Source organism: Tyto alba, unplaced genomic scaffold (genome assembly GCF_018691265.1).
Source record: "Tyto alba isolate M040663 unplaced genomic scaffold, T.alba_DEE_v4.0 Super-Scaffold_9, whole genome shotgun sequence".
NCBI classification, from domain to species: domain Eukaryota; kingdom Metazoa; phylum Chordata; class Aves; order Strigiformes; family Tytonidae; genus Tyto; species Tyto alba.
Window position 1 is genome coordinate 31,463,778 of NW_024881330.1, and position 21,058 is coordinate 31,484,835.

A 21,058-nucleotide genomic window follows, 5' to 3' on the forward strand; every position below is an offset into this window, starting at 1 on the left:
GGTAGGGCTTCCTGTGGGTGCTGACTGCACGAGTCTGCACGCCCTGAGCACAAGAGAAAGCAATGTCCATGACAACCACCAAATCAAGGGTACCGATTGCTTCGGCAACACTTCATGTCATCATGTCAAACACACTGAAGGAAATGGAAGAATGCGTTGATTTTGCTGAGAGAGTACCATAGGGACTGTACTAAGAAAAGTAAAGCTATTCAGAAGTGATATTTCAAAGAAATGGCGTCACATAAAGTTACATACCATATACTACCTGAAACATGCTCGTATGTGCCCGCATATGCATCCCTGAATGCAGGCAAATGTCATACGTGTGCACTGTAAGATGAGAAGTCCCATAGATTTCAGTCCCTAATACCCTCTAGTGACAGTGACTCGTGACCCACTTCTGGGACTTAAAATAACACGTTCTGCCTAACACCACTTTCTGAAGTCTAGTCTTCTCTTTTGTGCATATGGCTGGCTCGTTAGTAGGTTGTCAACCTACATTATGTGCTGCGAGACTAAGAGAAGTATGGCATAGCCTTCCAGTGAGGAGCTTCTGGTGTAGCGTGGAGGGAGGCTGACTGCAGCAGGGCTGAGCGAGGTGTGATTCAGACGAGAATTTGGCCAGCATGTTAAACAAGGTGAGGGCTGGGAAGGAAGGAAACAAAAATGCTTTGCTTTTTGATTCCAAAGGATAGGGAAGTGGAAAGAGGAAGATCTAACAAGGCTTTTTTTAAAGGCACTTGGTTCGAGGCCTCCCACCAATGTTCCCCATCTGAGACTACTGAGCAGTCTGTAAGCATTCAATATAACCAGTTACAGCTCAACACTCACGCACACCTGCACCTACCCACCCATCCCCTGTTTTTACTGTGAATGCTGTTGCTATATAATGTGACTTGGGGGGTGCACAGAGTATTTAAGATGTTGTGAGAAAGAGATTTTAACAGTAGAGTGCAGAAATCTCTGTAACTGAAACCTTTTGCTAACAAAAAGCATAATGGCCACTAGACATTTCCAGGCATTAGTATCATTTATCCTTTCCAATGAGATGTAAAACTGAAGTGATGTAGAGAGTACCAAATCCCACTCACCTTATAGTTCTGCATTTGTTTTAAATACTTCTTTGCACTTTCCTCTAGTGCTCTCTGAAGACAGTACAACTGCCTGTATCCAGCCTTATGAAGAAGTACAGACATCTGTCTCTGATCTGCTAGACCAGCAGGATAGTCTTGGAAAGTCTATAAAATGTCACCAGAGCCGGGAACTACCCAGTATTCCCCCTAACAACACCATGGAAACCATAATCTCATCTAGAAATGCAGAAAGTGATCAAGGTCTTGGAATGGAAGGGCCTTATGAAGTCTTGAAAGACAGCTCCTCTCAGGAGAACATAGTTGAAGATTGCTTGTATGAAACTGTGAAGGAAATTAAAGATGTTGGACCAGTAGCCAGCATGGAAGAGAGCTGTAACAGCAAATCAAAGGCTTCACTGACTGTTTCTGAAGGTCAGAGTCAGATTCCTGAGTGCAGAATTGAATCAGCAGAATACGCATCTGTTGACCGAAATAAAAAAAGCCGCCAAAGTGCTAATTCAGAAAGCCCTCTTGACAACACACCAGATGTAGAGGATGAGCTTCCCCCTCCGGTACCCATGAAACTTCTTGATGAAAATGAGAATGTGCAAGAAAAAGAAGTGGAAGAAGAAGAAGTGACGGAAGGAGCGAGTAAACCAGAGAAGGTAAATACTGCAAATACTTGTCAAACAGCCAAATAATGATAGAGAACATATGAGTGGGAGAGTATTTTTTTTTTTTTTAAATAACAAAAAAATGCCAAGAAAAAAACACTCAAGGCGATACAAGACTGTAAAATCTGGAAATATGAAAACATACAGTATAGTCTTTGCACTATAGGCAGGTACTCATTCTGTTGCAGCCTATGTTTTGGATTGTTGCAGTATGCACTTCATACGGCTTTCCCCAAATATTATGCAGAAATTGCATAGGAGGCATCTGCTTCTTTGCTTAATGGTATTACACTTGTGAGAGCTATTGCAATAGGTATCTAGTATCTGCATCAGCATCTATATCTTGTTCAGAATCCCCGCCTTGTTTTTTTCTAATGAAACCTCAATTTACAAAAAGGAGATGGGGGCGTTCTTGGTGGATGCCCTAACTTTAGATGTGCCTCCTTTGTTGGGCCACCTTGATTTAGCTGTGCAAGTGTCAGACATCTGCTCAAAGCTGCTTGTCTCATCTCTCTCTGTAGGACACAGGGACAGAAAGAGAGATTGCAACTGTAGTCTTTCGTATTTTTCAAACTCTGTATGTCACACGTAAACAGAGTAATGAATTTCTACCTGCTGAAATCATGGCCAAAAGTTATGTTTCCTCAGCAGCTTATTCTTTCTCCCAGCCTAGGGACAAATGAGAGGTGAAGTCCTGGAAAAATAAAATGATGGCCTTTCATCAAGTTATTTTCCCATTTTTAGTTTTTCACTGCAATTAATTTTAAGGATGCTTTTAGATTATCGCACAGTTTTCATCAACTGTTGAGTCTAGATTTTTCAGAACTCGTATAGATAACTTAGTGTTAATTGTGAATGAAGAAACAGCAATGTTAGCAGATTAATATAATTTTGGTGTATGAGTCATCAAATAATACTAGGTATTGATGAAAATTTCCAAAAAATCCTTAAGATGCAATGTAACATTTTAATGTAAACATTTACCTGAAAAATCAGAGCAGAGCTGAGGTATTGTTACTTGTTTCTGGTTGTTCTCTTATGTGAAGTATTTCAGTAATTCAGGCAGAGGGCAGAAAAATACTTTGCTAAAGAACTGACTAACCATGTAACCTGTAAAGCACAAAAGAGTCAAAATTAATAAACTGAAGACTACTCATAATATAAAAATTGTTTATCTGGACTCTTCAGTCCATATTCTTACGAATAACGAGCTTGTTAAGTAAAAAATTAAGATGTGATTGTCAACAATAATCCACCAACACTCCCCCTTCCCAAAGTTCAGGCCATATGTAATTTTTAATTAAACTCTTAGAGAAACAGCTTTCTGTAACAGTGACATTTTTCCTACCAGATGTGAAAAGACTTGCAGAAAATCATCATATTTCCCAGGCACCAATACAAAGGAAAAGCATTTACTGCTCTGTAGCTCCCCAGCACACTGTGTACACAGTGTCAGTAACTGCAAGGAGTGGGAATTGGTTAAAATGGTTCAGGTTTTGAAGGATTAATCAAGAGATGACACATGCAGTCCCCTAAGTGCCAGAAAAAAGGTGTTTGTCTAATTAAAATTTATTCAGAGCTAAAGCCATCCTGAGTTAAAGCTTCAGCAGCATCAGATCAGTTCCCGCGTTTGCTGCTAGGTACATGCATTATGCATCGAAGCGTGTGCCTGTCCTGTCCTTGAGAGCTACAGCTGCAGCAGAGTTGGAAATGGTAATTGATGGAATATATAAATGTCATTATTGTTGGCATTGTGTGGGGAGGTGGTTGCAGGATTGTTTTTCTGTTGTGATGATGATAATTTTCCCCTCTATTTTTCTGCTTCAAACAATGCAGAGCAATGCCTGTTTTTTCCAACGTGGCAACCAAAACCAAGATATTTATGGAAATGAATGTTATATTGATAACTCTTTTAGTTAAACAGACTCCACGGGTTTCTCTTTTTCCTTTCTCTCTTGTGAGGCTATTTAAGCTGCCTTGCTTAACATGACATCTGTATCCCAAACTTTACAACCTTCTGCCCCTGACCCTGATGAAGACAGAGGTTGGGCGTAAGTTGTGTGAGTATCTCTCACTACAATTGGGCTTTGCTCTAGCAAAGCACAAAGAAGGGACAGGCAGGGAGGCTGCTTGTGTAACTGAGACTTGCACCTCCCAACAGACGGAGAACAGACCGTGTCTGGGCTTTTTCAGTCTCGCCCTGTAGAAGAGGGCAGCCAGGATGATCCTCAGCCCATGCCAGGTCCTGAAGCACACTCATTTAGGAGAGAGATAGCTGGACCAAGCCAGAGACTTTTCCAGTATGTAACAGCCTGAAAAGGATAAAGGATTCTTTCAAGAGCCAGATGTGCAATATTTGGGTGAAAATTAATTTTCTAAATTGGTTACTGGCCATGACCCAGCCAAATCATTTGGAAGGCTCTGGTGAAGAAAGACACCTTTAATATCACAAGGCCTCTTACAGGCCTCCATCACCTGGAAAAACTTGAGCATAGTTCTTCTAATAAAACTGCAAGGGCAGAATAGTTTTCTTTAGTTTTTCCTTTTTAATTAAAAAAAAAAAAAAAAAAAAAAAAAGAAGAAAGTACAGACCTCCTTTTTCACCCAGGTCTTTCCAGAGTGAGCACTGGTAGAAATGCTCTCCATGTGTACATCTGGATCTGGCTGCTGCCATCTGATTTCAGACTTGCGCAGCCTGAGGACGGGCAAAGCATCACTTACAAATGCACCAGAGGAGAATGGTCTTCTTGTTCTGGTGCCCAAGTCAGGAGCAGCAGCTGAGCCAAAGAGCAAAAAATCAAGTGCTGTCGAGGAACAAAAAGAAAGTGGAAGGCAGATGAGGCCACATGCTGTTTGTGTTGCTGCTGTTGAGGTTTCAAGCAAAATTTATAATATTGGTAGGTACAAAATGTTTAGGAGCAAGTATTTTTGTCAGTTTCCAACATGACAATATCCTTCAAAATTGATGTCACAGGTTTCACATTTAGAAGAAAGAACACTAGGTCCCAGGGAAACAAGAGGATTGCCAACACCATGGGGTATTCATCAATACTTGAGTGGGAAACTGTAGAAGGGGTCCTGACACGTGGTGCTTATAGACACACTGATGAGAGAAAATAACTCACTGAAGAATTTTGCAAGCACATTTGTTTTAATGTGTGAGGATGAAATTAGTAACTTCTCAACACAAAAAATACACTGAAATAAGAAAGACTAAACTGATCTGCTGTAGTGAAGCAGATCTAATAAAGGGCAAATATATGTTTGAACTTCTCCTTTTCCTTTTTTTTTCTTTTTTTTTTTTTTATGAGTAAACAAACCACAGGTTAAAGAGTGCATTCTCCAGACGGTGAGAAGGAAGCAAGGGAGATATTAGGTGTCAGGGAAGCCCCCTGGGGAGCATCAGGCAGACTTCAGTGTGCTTTGGGTCAGGGTCTTCATCAGAAGTGCACCAGGGGTTTGAAGCTTGGTATTTACCAGAAGTAAAAACACCAAGAAAAATGGAAGTAGGAAGAAATCTGTTATAATGAGCCTCTGTGGAAAAAAAAAAAAAAAAAAAAAAAAAAGTCTTGTGTGTCTAGTATGTGCCTGCAAGCAGTATGTGATTGACTATGCTAAGAATAGCTCTACTTCTCCATCTTGGTCTGCACTGGAGATGGTCTGAACTGCCTTAGGTGGAGAATTTGCAGGAAACCCCAAAATACAGACCATTATAAACAGCGCTGGAAGGCTGCTTCTGAATTGCTGTGGAGCAGGAGCCCAGCAAAGCTCCTTGCAGGGGGCAGGAATCACACAGCTGCTGTGAGGTTGCCATAAAGGTCCTAAGACATTTGTCATAAGAGCAAAATGCTTTTCCCCCAATGTTTCATGACCTAATTTCTACATGACACTTCACATGCTTGAAGTTAGACTTGATACCAAACCAAGCCCTCCATCCTTTAGTAACTTTGCTATGTGAACTGGATCCAGCCAGTTGCTTTGAGGGTTGACCTGCCCATCTCAGTGTGGGTTGCAGCAGGTCTTTTCCAGGTTGGCAGTCTTAGTGGTTGTGAGGCAGTGCTGCTGTGCACCTCTGCCCAGCTGCTGCATTTTGTGGGGAGGAGGACATGGTACCTCGCTTGCAGCACTTCCAGGATCCACTGAATGAAGGATAACAGTCATCAGGAAGGTGCCAGTTGAGTATTTTTCTTCTGTCATCTAAAAGCAAAGCTGAAAATCACATGTAGGGCATACTAGTGTGTCACAACAGCTGACTTTTAGTTGTTCAAAAGCCTTTGCAGGTTCTTTCTTGCTTCATTAGAAGTGTAAAGGAAGGGATACAGCAGAGCAGTTTGTTTTAACCATTACATTATTTTTACCCTTTTCAGGTCAGGACAAGAGCAGATACATTAAAAGCTCTACTAACCTCAGGGCTGTTATCTCCAGAGATGTACTCTGGATATTAGGGATATTAGCTATGTAAAATGGAACTAGTGAGCAAATGACCATAAAATATAATGTATTGATCGTAATGGGAGGGTTTTATTGCAGGTTTCACACTGTTGACTGGTAATGAGCCTTTTCTTTCTTTCTTCCCTTCTTCCCTTCTTTCTTCCCTTCTTCCCTTCTTTCTTCCTTCCTTTCCCTTTCTTCCCTCCCTCCCTCCCTCCCTCCCTCCCTCCCTTCCTTCCTTCCTCTTTCTCTCTTTCTCTCTTTCTCTCTTTCTTTCTTTCTCTTCTTTCTTTCTTTCTTTCTTCTTTCTTTCTTTCTTTCTTTCTTTCTTCCTTTTTTACAGAGGCTTAGTTCAATGTCTTACAAGTCTCGAGAGGAAGATCCATCTCTTACAGAAGATGAGGTAGGTTTCTTGCACAAAATTCAGTAACTATCTAGAGACCTTTTTTCAGGCAGAAATTAGCATAAGCTCTGCATGATTAAGCAGGATCTAAGAAAGGTGAAATTTGTCTGAAGGGAAAATGAAAGCTGAAGTTTCTCTGCACAGTTTGTACTGCCACGTTCCTAAAATCAGAAGTATTCTAGCACATGGCTATATCAGGTCCATAGGCTAAAAAATGGTGTCGGAAAATTATGGGAGGCCATACAATTAACTGATTGTTAGGGCAGCCTCTTGATTTGGAACACAAGCTCTACTTAAGAATAATCAGCAGCCTCTTGAAACATGCTCCACCTTCCCCATGCAAAGTGTTTGGTGCTCTGGGAAGTAAACAGAAGCACAATAAAAGCACTGGAATATAAACTATTCTTTACAATGTCTGTTAGTCAAATAAATTGAGGAGATTGAAACAAAGACAGAAAAGTTAAACAGAAATAAGGTTACTTGTGATCATCACCAATACACCTGTGCAATTTATATGTTCTCCAGACATAAAAGTAAACACAAATGACAATGAGATGAGTGAGCTAGTGCTTTCTGCTGGGAGGAGCGCTCCCAGGTATTAATGAATAGATTGACCCTTAAACTGGGTTCATGTAATTTAATTCTGGAAACGGCTGAAGTATGGATGAGCAGAAAAGTAATTTTTTGTTTGGTTGGCTGAAATCGGTAAAAAGTAAGGAGTGTTGCCACTAGATATCTCTCTTTATAAAAAAAAAAATAAAATAAAAATACAGAATCTGGTTCATCTGCATCAGTCAGTGTGTCTTAATTGTAATGGTCATTTTCGTGCCAATCTACTATTTTAAGTGGCCTTGTATGCTTGCAAAAAACTTTAAATGTAACAGAGCAGCTATGTTGCACTGTGACATGAGGTACCAGAGAGAGAAGCAGTGCAGAGAATTTCAGCCAACTGCCCTGTGCAAGGGTTAGTATCCACTTTGACTGGGAGAGGGAGTCAGGAGTGGCTCTCGGCACCAGCCCCAGCAAGCCCTGAGCAGAGGGACATGTGTGGATGTGGGCTTCTCCTTCACATCTTCATTAAGGGTCACTTTCATGCACTTGTTTAAGCATACCACCTCCTCAGAGAGGATTTTTAGAGCTAGGAGTGAGACTCTGGCTCCCTCTCTTGTGTTTACAGTACCTGAGAGGTTTTAGTCTCTAGTCTATAATTCTGATACCCAGTAACTGAGATGCAGGTCCCCTCTGTAGGCAGTTTAGTCAACACAACAGACCTTGCATATCATGATGGGCACTGACTATTTGCTATTCTCTGCTGTGCGTAATTTATCTCTTGATTTTAAATGTTCTCTTCACATGACTTGGTGCTTCCTTGGTCCTGCCTATAAACACAACAAATAACTATGCTTCTATTGGGGTGTCTCTAAAAGCACAAAAGTAGCTGCTACCATTAAAAATAGCAATTTTTAAAACCCTAAGGATCAGACTGCATCCTTCTCCTACATTACAGTAGCTAAACCTGATCATCCCTCTGACGCCTGTCTCCCCATTGAGCCCAATCTGGCTCCAGAACCATAGCAAAACTTGCAAGAGCTCTTGCTCACAAAATTATTACCTTTTGTTCTGTCTCTAATTTGCCTGCAGGGAACTTATGTTCAAAGAATTTTTAAATTTTTACATTTATAAACTTCTTTTATAATACCTTCTTTTTTGAAAGAAAAGCAAATTATAAATGCATGCCAGAAAATAAAGTTTTTGTACAAAATCCTTGTTTCTGTGTAAGAAAGGTTATGTTTTTAGTACAAGATCCTGTCTTAAGTAACCAACATCCTTGTAGTGGAAGGCGTACAAACTGGCACACAAGCTTTATGCCATGCTTAAATACTCAGCAGGTGTCTCCTTTTCCTAGATCTCAGCCATGTACTCATCGGTGAGTAAGCCGGGACAGGCCGTCAAGGCACTGGATTCTCCTTACACCTGTATTCAAGAAATTGCATCTCAGAGGTCCCCATCTGTTTGCAGTGGCCTCTATGCAAGTGTGAAGGACTTTGAAAACACCCTAAATACTACCACTGTGCCTCAGTCAGCAGACAGACCAAATGGGGAGCTGGAGCCTGACTATGAAGCTATCCAGTCAGTGAGCCAAGAAGAAGACAGGACCTTGTCAGTGCCTAACACAAACCACACTGTTCTTTCAGGAGAGAATGACTATGAAAGCATAGGGGACTTGCAGCACCACAGGGATTTCACCAGACTTTAACTGCTTCAGCAGGCAGATTTCTCCACCGGTATTTTCAAAGGAACGTGTGAAACAGGGAGTGGGAAGTGCTTTTCCTTTTCAGGAACAAAGCTAAGTAGAGAACAAAAGTTGTGAAGAAGCAGTGTATGTTTCAGCCAGGGTGTGATACCCACGGGGTTATTCTGGGTGGTGGAGGGAGGCTCACGGGAAGGGGTACGTCAGGTCAGAATGACGACCAGGGCAGCGTAAAGGCTTCTTTATTGTTAGCTCCAAGACGACCAGAATTTGGGAAGGAGTGCCATGCTTGTTGTCCCAACAGGATTACATACCAAAAAGACTGCCTTTACACAAAGCTAGCTCTTCGTTTTAAGAGATTATTTTATGTCACTTGCTTCAAAGTGTTTTTCAAGCATCATTCTTCATTCAAGTTTGAGCATCCACAACGTTGAGCAAATCACGCATCACTGTACCTCAACTCGGACTTACTTTGCAGGGCTGGGGAAGGTGTGCTCACTTCTGTATATTTTGGGGAGCTCTGGCTACATTAATTGCAACTAAAGTGCAAACAACAGTACTTCACATCACAAGGCACCTACTCCAAATGTACTTGAATTAAGTCAGTCAGCTTTTTCTTTTTTTTTTAATTTCAAGGACTGTAGAATGTGACTTGCAATATTTGAGATGTGTACTGGTATTTGTAGGGGTTTTTGTTTGATAATTTGTGAAATGACACTTTAAAATGGCAAGTGACACCCTTAGCGTTCTTCTGTTCCCCTCCCACGTACGCATGTACCTACGCGTACACACACCAGGCAATTGTCATGTTGCAAAAAGTTGTGCAAGTGAATGCATTGGCATAATGTTTAGTCTAACCTTAATACTGTTGAGTCATTTTTGAAGAATTTTGCCCTTTTTTAAGACTTAAAGTATTTAAATATGTTTGTCTAGTTTATTATATAGGAAAATTTATGTACTGTGTTGAGTGGATGATATTTTTTATTTTTACAATATATTTTTCATCTTCAAAGTTTTTGTAGATTAACTTACTGTAGCAGGAGAAATCCCGTTCTTTGTTTGGGATTTAGTTGGTTTTCCTTTAAGTTTTTTTTTCCTGTTTCAGAAGTAAGTAAATGAACAATAGGTTTTGGTTTGTTTTTTTTTGTTTGTCTTCTTGAGCAGGAATGTGGAACATCCCTTGCTGTTTTTAGCTCAAAATAATGGAGTCTGTGTAAAACAACATTGACAAAGGGCAAAAAAGAGGGAGAAGAGACAGTGGGATTTAGTCTGGGGTAGCCACTGGTCCTCCTTGTTCCTCTGCTAAAAGGAGCAGGAGGGCGACCAAGAACTTCTTGGGGTTCTGACAAGCAGTTTGAAAGCCACTGTTTTTTCAAAGATACCAAGTTATTCTGTTACTATTAAAAACAAAGTACAGCACTTGGATGAATTAAGTAGGTACTGGGTTAATACTTTTGTTTTCTTCAAGAATGGTACAATGAATAGTACAATAGTACAAGAATAGTCCAACAGTAGAGAACTGACATTGTGTAATACGCATTTGAACACTGTTATATGTACACATGTGCACATACGCCCATGTATATAAGCATGCACATGTAATTTGGACACAAGTATAAATTATAGTCCAAACTTGGTAACATTCAGATACATTCACATACGTAGTACCTGGCATGTGCGTGAAGAGTAGTTTATTTTTATTTTGAAATAAACAGTACACAAACTGAGGTGGGCTTATTCCATAGTAGCCAAAACAGGTTTAGTTTCTGCTCAGCTGGTACTGGGTTTTGATATACCAGATTGAGTCCTTCTCAGATCAGTGGCCAGCACACAACATTACTTGGTACTATAAAGAGCAAACACAGATCTGGTTACACGCATTTATTAGAAATAACCTCATAACTGAAAGAAGTGTACTGATTTATGGGCTTCAACTGTAAGTAAGTACTACAGCTCTGAGAAGCAGCACAAGCGTGCAGTCCAATTTTGCCCACAGGGCGATTCAGACATCATGGATCCTAACCTCATGCGACAGTGCAGCATGTTTGATCTATAACTCTCTTCCTTTGAGGAGAAGCAGTTCAAAGCGTTCTACATCCATCTTGTTCTTGACCGTGCTGCCATGCTTCCACAGCTGCAGCAAACCCTTTGCTTTCACTTCATTGCAGTGCTTTTTAAAGATGACTTTGGTCTTCCTTTCTGGAGTTTTTCCCTCAAAAAAAGTTTCTATTTCTGTTCCCTTGAATGTGAATTCACGAAGTTCACCTTTGACTATTCTCTCGTTCTACTTCGCACTGTTTAAGGCCAAAGATGCGATGCACCATGTTTCAAAAGATCTGTTGTGCTAAGTCTGGAGAATTTCTGAAGTCTTTATGTGTTTGCTTTCTGTTCCTTGCTCAGGGGTACAGGTTTATATATGTAGTCCTTAGTCTGACTCCTGCAATTTAATGGCAGGAATACCTCAACTCCTGAAATTCCCAAATACATCTCAAGATGTAGTTATCCCTTAAGGACTGTCTTATTATATGGATGACTGCTTTTGGAGAAACAGTAGCAACATGAGGTTTTTCAGAGATAATGCCAGTTAACAATAGCAAGAATAACACTGAACTCTTGATTATAAAATTTTAAGGTTCAAAAGAGGAAAATCAAACGTCACTTTAGAAGTGCCCGCATCAAGATCAGTAAGTCAAAGGAAGGAGGAGGACTGCCCAGTCACTCTTTGTGGTCTTGCAGATCAGGATCAAGGGTGTTGGTTTGAAGGAAAGGATGCAAGACTCAGCTCTTTCCTTCCCTTCCTTTTCTTTATTTCCTTCTTCCCTTCTTTCCCTCCCTTCCTCTCTTCCTTCCCCTTCCCCTTCCCCTTCCCTTCCTTTCCCGCCCTTCCCTTTCCCCCCTCCCTCCACTTGCCTCCCTCCCTCCCTTCCTCCCTTCCTCCCTTCCTCCCTTCCTCCCTCCCTTCCTTCCCCCATTCTAACAGCTGCTCCTGGAGACCCCTAGATTTTCCTTCTCCTCTGTGAAATCCCTCCCCCTCTCTTTTTTATTTGGTTTCTATTTTTAACCTGCCTTATACAGTCTTGCACTGGGAACTAGTACTGTGTCCTGTGGTGTTGGCACATTCCTTGCTGTTCAGATGACTCAGGCTGGTCACAACCTCTTCATTGTCCACCAGCCCCTCAGCCTGTCAGGGAAGGAGCTCAGATTCTGGATTGCTGCTTGAGGGATGCGTACCTGCCCTCTGCCGTTGAGACCCTTGCACATTGGATTCTTGAGAGCTGCATAAAGGAATTACCCTCCTGAACACGGACACATGGGGGAGTCCAAAAGTCCCCTACAGTCTTCATTATATAGCTTAATGCTAAAGACAAATGTTTTAGAATTTGGTCCAAGGTTCTTCAGTGAATAATTACATCTCTTGACAAAGAATCAAGCTTCTGTTTTCGTTCCCTCTTCGCAGAAGTAAGATCTGTTTCTTTATGGCTGTTGCCAATGCTTCCTTTTCACTAATATATTGGAAAGATTTTTCCAACAGTAATCCCCAAATAGATCAATCTAACTGTAAAGAAAAGGAAGTCTCTTCTGCTTGTCTCTTCATTGCTAGTTTTTTCCTCTTTCACTATATCCCTAAATAAAATGTCAACATCCAAAAGGAAGTATTTGTTACCTGGAGATCTTTAATGGGGAAGCTTCACAGTGAATTTTTTTGCCTCCATTTTTTGGCACAACTATATAATAAGATCTCACATCAAATTGCCTCAGTAAGGCCAAGACAAGCTGTAAGTTGTGTATAACTGCACTAGTAAAATGGTCTTTTCTGATTTCCTTCTGGGAACTGGTAGAAATAGGGAATGCAGTTTGGACGTCTCTTCCATGAATCTGTGTTTCCTGTGGGAGTTGTTCTCACCACATACCTAAACCAGCCATCACCACATACCTAAACCAGCAGTAACCCCATACATAAACCAGTCGCTCCTTTCTACCATGATGCGTGCAGAATTGCTTTCTCAGTCACAGAGAGAAACAGATTCTTTACAGATATCTGTAGCACAGGTGTGTACCTAATTACCAGGGTTAGTTATAGTGCCTTTTTTACTAAGTAGCTAGTACTTCCATACTCTTTTCCATACTGTGTTTGTTTAACTCAAAAGTACAAAGGGACAACCCCAACATTTACTTGTCTAAGTTCGAAACAGCTTTATAGAGACACATTAAATGTACTGGACCTCAATTAGCCCTACAATAGCAATAGTCTCTCATAGACATCCTCTGAAAAGCCCAGTAATGTAGCTACGATGACGAAGCTTTGCAATAAGAATTATCAGTCTTCTTTTGAAGAACCGAAGTTTTTCAACAGTGAGCATTCAGGGAGGTGGTGGTCTTTGTCCATGTCAACTGTGAACAACTAGTTGTTTCCGTCTTTCTAGTAATATCAATTGCAGGCTTGCTTACATGTAGCAGGATTCATGGCATGAGGGGTGAGTAGGTGTGGGGATCCATACTGAGTCACTCAGAGCTGGACCATCCCCACAGCAGCAACTGGCTGAGGACCAGCTGCCTCGTTCTCTAAGCCCTCGTCTACCGTGCCTTCAGGGAATCCATCCTGCAGGGATTCTTCCAGGCTGCATGCTTCTCCGTGGCTCCCTGAACAGCTCCTGTCTGCTGTCTTGATCACAAGTCTGTATACGCGGTGCTCTCTGTTCAACCTTTCAATGGTGCTTTTATAAGATGCTGGATAAACAGTTTCAGTGTGCTTTCTGAAAGCTGACGTGTAAAGCTGTGACACAGAGTGCTCTCTCTAGTATTGTCCGCTTCCCCGAATTTAGTGTGATACTGTGTTACTCTGACTACAAAAGGCTGAGAGTGCTGCCCTGTCTCTTGTTCATCCCACACACAACCAGGATGGAATCATCACATGTAACAAGCCTAGGTTGGGCCACAGGTGTTTAGAAGTGCCTTGGCTTGAAAACAGTTAGAGACCTGACTTTCATCGGTGAAGTGTGGGATTAGAAACATCACAGAGCCCAGCTCAAGGACTTTTTTTGTGTCTCCTATTGGGCATATACATTTATATGCAATATGACTGAAAGAAACCTGTTTCTGCAACAAACATTTTAATTTGGGCCATAATCTAACGAGGGACTTTTGCTGTTAGGCAAATTACCAGTTACTTCAGACAAGTGGTTTTTATTTAGGTTGGAATAAGGCTGTTATGTGCCTCACAAGTAACTTGGTGTGTGTAGTCTACTGCAAAACAGGAGAACGCAGAAAGATACTCAGCCTGACAGATGCTCCTGGGAGCAGGGCACATAATTGCTATTAACATGATTTCATACCCTGGTGCTGAAGTTGATTTGTAGCATCTTTTTTGGGATGGTCATGGCTGAAGACATTGCTACAGTAGATCTCGGCCTCAAAAAAAAAAAAAAAAAAAATAAAAAAATGTATTTTTATATCCCTTGCTAGCTAGCAACATATGTTGAGGATTATGTTAAAGATAAATGCTATGGATGGAACATCACAGGGATAAAAAGACAGGGTTCTCTTTCTTCAAGGAGAGAACCCCCTTTGCTTGGGTCAGTATGAAAGATCCCAGGCTTACAAAAAGTATTAAACAACAAAAGTATTAAATTAGTTGCCTAGGTGGTAGTTTTCCAGGAGTCCATTAGGGTGTCACATACGGTAGACACTGTTCTTTTCCTATGGACAACAGAAAGATGAAAGCTTATTTGTAATACAAGGTTCCCAGTGATTAATTGATAAAACTTCCTTTACATGTAAGCCAAAGGTCAGCAAGAGTGTCTACACAATGTAGATCTATTTAAGCTAACTCTAAATGATACAGCTCAGGTGTTGTAAGCAGAATCACTAGAACAACTTAATGCTCTGCTTGGTCTGACCTGCTCACATAGCTAACTCCAGCACCCCAACTTCCATAGCAAATTCATGGACTGGCCTGTGCCCAGTCTATAGGTAATATAAAATTTACAGTTCTGTTTTTTCAAGCTGAGAGGCTTTGTTTCTGCAGGTCTTCTGTTTCAAACTGGCCAGAAGGACAGTCACTACAAACATGACAGCAAAGTGCCTAAAACTAAAGATGTTTCTGTAAAGATGCTCACAGTTACTGCACAGCGACTTGTCTACTGTATGTGGTACTCTCTTGCCATACCCATTCCTAAATATTGACTTTCATTTGTGATGTTCATTTATTGTTATAATAGCACAGTCTGACAGGGTTTCTGTCTCTGCAATTTCATTGTCTAATTTTAACTAGCATATGTTTGTTACAGAAAATATGAGATTCTTTGATCAGTTTGGAGGGCAGCTATGTTATTTCTCAGAGTTTATGATAATGCAGCAATCTGCATAGATGATTTACAAAGTCTGTAAATATCACTTCAAAGTAAGCGTGTAAGTATGACTTCAAAATGCTTCATTTGAGATTTCAGAATGCCTCCTGTTCACTGCAAGACAATGTTACTGACTCTTGTCATTTTAATCTTGTAATATTGGGGAGGGGGGTTTAAACCTTAGAAATCTTATTTTAAAAAAGACAGTGCTGATGTTTTGACTTCCTAATGTCTACAAAGAGACTCTCATATTTTACCTTTCAGCATAGGTTGGATTTGGACTACCCTCTTATTAATGGAACTGCTACTCCCCGCCATATTCAGCCATCCTCATCTGAGAATCTCTTTTGTCCTTGATGAAATATGGCAACTGTCCAGAGGGCACAGAAACTGCATCACATAACACTTCTGAATGGGACGTTTTTAATGTGCCTGTGAGATTTAGTAGCCCGGATGTAAGTCACATGTTTCAGGAAAACCACAGCCAGTCTTGCAGACTTGGAAGCTGTGGTGGTCTTCACTTTCAAGGCAATAAGTTCTGTAGCTTGCAAGCGCTCAAAAGACATGGAAAGATGTATGTAAGAGGTGAACTGGTACAATGTTTAAATGTATTAGTAAAAAAACACCTAAGAGCACAAGAACCTTCTTTCTCACATGTCTGAGGATACTGGAAATTGGTCATTAGTTACCTCTGAGGCTATCTGAGAACAGTCACATAACCAGTCTCCTCAGAACATCCTACTGGCAGACAAGTCTTCGAATGAGCATCTGGATCACTCTGGTGGCTCCCGAGTTTCCACATGTACCACCTCCATGATTTCCAGCAGGGTCTGTCTCTACTCTGTGGCAATGACTACTTAGGAATGGCCCTTTGCTTCACAGTCCTGACCCCTTTAACTTCAGTGCAGAGAGCCTACCCGCAAACCCAGAAAAGAGCATTTACTGTTAGGGCAAGACAGGTATAGCCTACTGCAGCACCTAGGAAAAGAGAGGTAAGAAGAACAATAGCTAAGTTTAATTTGCACTTCACTGATGTCACAGACTACCTGTTTAGGAAGATTTTTGCAGTGCAAGAGGTTACAGTTAAGAGATAAGTTGCCAAGAATCACACAAGCGACAGATGGGGAATTGTTTATTCTTCTTGGTATTCCCTATACCCAGAGGGGCAGGGGCAAGTCCTCTCTGCCCCATCATGATGCATTTTTCTGTTCTTTTATCAGGCCTGCATATCAACAGAAATGAAAGTAATATATAAATTCTAAATGCATGTTTTTGTTCTATCATAAACCCCAAATGAACAAATGTAGATGTACTAATGTAAGTACTATGTGCAGATCTGGACATAGATTACTTTATTTGAATAGAATTATTTGCATGAGACAAGGGTGCAGGATTGGACCCTAAAACAGAGTTTAGAAGAAGTTTGGTTTGGTGCTAGGTATTTTTTTTTGTATTTTCAGTGAAATATATTTTCTTTCTTTTATGTTAGTGAATTAATATGACTTCCATAGGAACAACAAAAAATAGTCTGGTATATGGATAATTATCTCTAATAGCTATTATTAAAATTATGCCTCAGTAGGAGTTGTTTTAAACTGGGTGCTATAGGAGCTTCAGAGTAAAATTGCTTTATATATGGAACGCTGCATACTTAGAACTTAGTGGATAAATACTTGTAATTACAGACACTTTCATTTATTTTATCCATTGTTTTATAATGGAAAAAATATTTATTACTGGAAAGTTTTTCCAGCAATGTTCTCTTACATAATGTTCTAGCAACAAACTGTGTTTTCTGGACAACCATTTGATTCTCTGGTCACTGACACAGAACTGCAAAACATTCTGAAACCAGAATGAGCTTCTGAAAAGAGAGGATTAGAACTGTCTCTGGCTATCTTAGTGCGAATGCAGTTAAATATACTGTTCAGATCTGTAGGCAGTGAGAGCAGTTTGAAGAAATGACTGTACTATATAAACCTGGAGTCAGTGCATGCAGACTTCCAAGATGGCACTAGCTGAGGCTTGTTTGCTACGTGATGGGTTATTTGGCTTTCTACCTGTTTGAAATCAATATAGTTTTATTAACACCACCACAGACACTGAAATACTGTAGCTTTGCAGAATGTATGTTCCATAAATTGTAGCTTGACTGTAACTGCAGGGCTTATCCTACTGTTACAGAAGTTCAGATCCAACACTAAATTGTATTTTGTAAATTGATAAATGCCACGAAGTTCCTCTCAACATTTTGTAGTAGTATACACAAGATGAAGTAATTTAGTCATACCATTATTCCAAGAATCTTCATCTGATGTTTCTAGCCAATTCAGCTTTTGGCTGCTGAAAGCACAGTAGGTAATTATGGTTATTTACTGTAAATGTAGACAAGATTTATGTAAATATTTCAGGGGGAAAAATGCTACATAAACATATGAGGCAGTTATCTAAAAGTAAGAACATAGGTCAATAATATAAAATACAGGTTTTATTTATGTACAGTAGTATCCTAATATTTACTTGTTTATATGCAGAAGAAGTCTTAAGATTCTGTACTGTATTCTCTGAAAGCTTTTAAAAGAGGCTCTGCCATTTTCTCTGGTTAATATATTTGCAAATAACTTTTGAATTTATTGGAAATCCATGTAAATTATGTCAAATGGGAAACATGTTACATAGCAATGAAATTAGTTTAATTCAAAAATCCTGGCAAAATTCGTTGGATTAAAAGCTATATATAAATTCAATAGCCAGACAGAGTAAAACACAATAAATAAGCTTTGTCTTTTGGTTTGGTTCGGTTTGGTTTGGTTTGTTTTTTTTTAATCCATGCCTCATTTTATTGTTTTCTTAACAAATATTTTATTCAGTCCCTGTAGTCACTTCTTCCTGCCAACCCTAAAATCTGCATTATTTGATAGAATTTTGTTTGTTCCTGGCATTCTGTGCTGATTTCATTATCTGACAAGAACTATTATGTCGTCTTTGTGTTATATAGCACCTTCCTTCTCCCAAAGCCACAATCCTGTCAAGATTCAAGCATGCACACAACAGCATCAATTTTAAGTTGTCTTTAGACTTAAGCAGGAACTCCCATGAATACAGTGGCACTGTGCTCTTTAGTGCAGGTAAGAATATTTGATTTGAGCCTTTGAAATTTGTACAGCTTTCAACATTTTTAAAGGTCTGCAATTACCAGCCTTACGGATTATCTTCTGAAATTGCCGTGGCATTCGATTCCTTTTTCTTTGCTAAAGATGCTCTCTATGTAACGTTCCCCAGCCATTTGCTGCACTTTTCTGTCAATGGCAAGACTCTGATTTGTGTAGAAATTCTTTGAGAACATCCTGAAGCACTTCAGAGGTAGGTGAGTTAGGACCACAGCTGAATATGTAACATGGATTCTGCATGTAAGTCTAACACAATGAAATGTCATCTTTTAAGCATGCCACTAGAACAAGGCTTCTTTGTACACTACAGCATGAGGCTGAAATGGTACCCAGCCTGCTGTGACTTGCATTCTCCATGAGTTGCATCTTCCTCCTCATTATCTTTAATTACAGATAAGACAGGAGCAGCTTTACCCATTTAATACCAAGTAGTTACTGATGAACAGGTTCCTGGAAAATTCACAGTGCAGACATGGATTACTTACGCTGGGCTCAGAGGCTGAAAAAATTAGACTGGCACAGGGAAATAGTATCTGTTCACAGTCCAGGTGATGGCTCTTTGATGTTCATCTGGGTAAGTATATTTTAATACTCAAAGATACAAGGTTATAGGTCAGATAGGGGACTGACTTGTAAAAATAAAGAAAATTTCATGTGAAAAAACATTCAGGAACTGATAGTTTAAAAGAAAATTGCTTTTTACTGAACATTTGTTCATGGACCAAGAAGCTGCAAAATATGTAATGTGTTACAAATTTTTATGAAGTAATTGCTGAATATTACCCAGTAAGGGCTGTTCTTCTGAAAAATGCATGCATGATTATTATTATCAAGAGAATGGTATCACAGATGTTTTTTTTTCATTCTTTATTCCAAACAGTTGCTATCAGCCATAAAATAGTTCTATGTCAATGACCAGCTGGAGTGCATGGCGCTCTGCATGGGGATGGATGAGGAGCTGACAAGGAGTTTATGGGTCAGGATTAAAGGGAGACCAGGGACAGGAGCCATTATAGTGGAGGTCTGCTGCAGGCCACCCAACCAGAAAGATGGAGCAGATGAGGCCCTCTACAGACAGATAGGAGCAGCCTCGCATTCATAAGCCCTGGTCCTCATGGGGGGGGACTTCAACCACCCTGGTACGTGTTGGAGGGACAACACAGCAGGACATAAGCAACCCAGGAGGTTCCTGGAATGTGCTGATGGTGACTTCCTTCTCCAAGTGACAGAGCAGCCAATGAGGAGAGGTGCTGTGCTGGACCTTGTTCTCACCAACAAGGAGGTGCTGGTGGGCAGTGTGAAGCTCAAGGTCAGCCTTGGCTGCAGTGACCATGAAAGGGTGGAGTTCAAGATCCTTAGGGCAGCAAGGAGGGTGCACAGCAAGCTCACTACCCTGGACTTCAAGAGAGCGGACTTTGGCCTCTTCAGGGATCTGCTTGGCAGAGTAACATGGGATAAAGGCCTGGAGGGAAAAGGGGCCCAAGAAAGCTGGATAATATTCAAGGATCACCTCCTCCAAGCTCAGGATCGATGCATCCCAACAAAGACAAAGTCAGGCAAGAATGCCGGGAGGCTGCATGGATGAACAAGGAGTTCCTGGACAAGCTCAGACATAAAAAGGAAGTCTACAGAGGGTGGAAGTGAGGACAGGTAGTCTGGGAGGAATACAGAGAAACTGTCTGAGCCGCCAGGGATCAGGTTAGGAAGGCCAAAGTCCTGATATAATTAAATCTAGACAGGGACATCAATGGCAACAAGATGAGCCTCTATAGGTAGGTCAGTGATAAAAGGCAGACTAGGGAAAATGTGGGCCCTCTCCAGAAGAAAATGAGAGACCTGATTACCTGGGATATGGAGAAGGCTGAGGTACTCAATGAATTTTTTGCCTCAGGCTTCACTGGCAAGGTCTCCACCCACACCATCCAAGACACAGAAAGTAGAGGTGGGGACTGGGAGAAAGAAAAACCGCCTACTGTAGGAAAAGATGAGCTTCAAGACCATCTAAGGAACCTGAAGGTGCACAAGTCCATGGGAACTGATAAGATGCATCCATGGGTCCTGAGGGAACTGGAGGATGAAGTGGCTAGGCCACTATCCATCATATTTCAGAAGTTGTGGTAGTCTGTTGACTTTTCTGCTGACTGGAAAAGGGGAAACATAACCACCATTTTTTAAAAAGGGAAAAAGGAAGACCCGGGGAACTAGAGATCAGTCAATCTCACCTCTATGACCAGCAAGATCATGGAGTGGATCCTCCTGGAAATTATGCTAATGCACATGGAAAATAAAGAGGTGATTGGTGACAGCCAACATGGCTTTACTAAGGGCAAATCATGTCTGACAAATTTGGTGGTCTTCTACAGCAGGGTTAAAGCATCAATAGATATGGGACAAGCAACTGACATCATCTACCTTGACTTGTGCAAAGTATTTGACACTGTTCCACACAACATCCTCGTCTAAATTGGAGGCGTGGATTTGATGGATGGGCCACTTCGTGGATAAGGAATTGGCTGGATGGTTGCCCTCAAAGAGTTGCAGCCAACAGCCAGATGTCCAAGTGGAGACCAGTGATGAGTGGCATTCCTCAGGGGTTGGGTTCCCCAGGGTATTGGGACCAGCGCTGTTTAACATCTTTGTTGGTGACATAGACAGTGGGACTGAGTGCACCCTCAGCAAGTTTACTGACAACACCAAGCTGTGTGGTGC

The 21,058-nt window shown here is 40.8% G+C and overlaps 1 protein-coding gene across 9 annotated transcripts in view; it reads left to right on the forward strand.

The window, feature by feature from the left end:
• Positions 1-11,713, forward strand: part of PAG1 (phosphoprotein membrane anchor with glycosphingolipid microdomains 1) — a 107,968-nt gene extending 96,255 nt beyond the window's left edge. For all 9 annotated transcript variants that reach the window (XM_042786069.1, XM_042786073.1, XM_042786068.1 and 6 more), the window contains 3 exons: positions 1,140-1,738; positions 6,522-6,581; positions 8,488-11,713. In XM_042786069.1, coding sequence (XP_042642003.1) covers positions 1,140-1,738; positions 6,522-6,581; positions 8,488-8,838 — 1,010 coding nt within the window. In that variant the 3' untranslated portion in view covers positions 8,839-11,713. The remainder of the gene's footprint in view (positions 1-1,139; positions 1,739-6,521; positions 6,582-8,487) is intronic.
• The last annotated feature ends 9,345 nt before the right edge of the window (positions 11,714-21,058 follow it).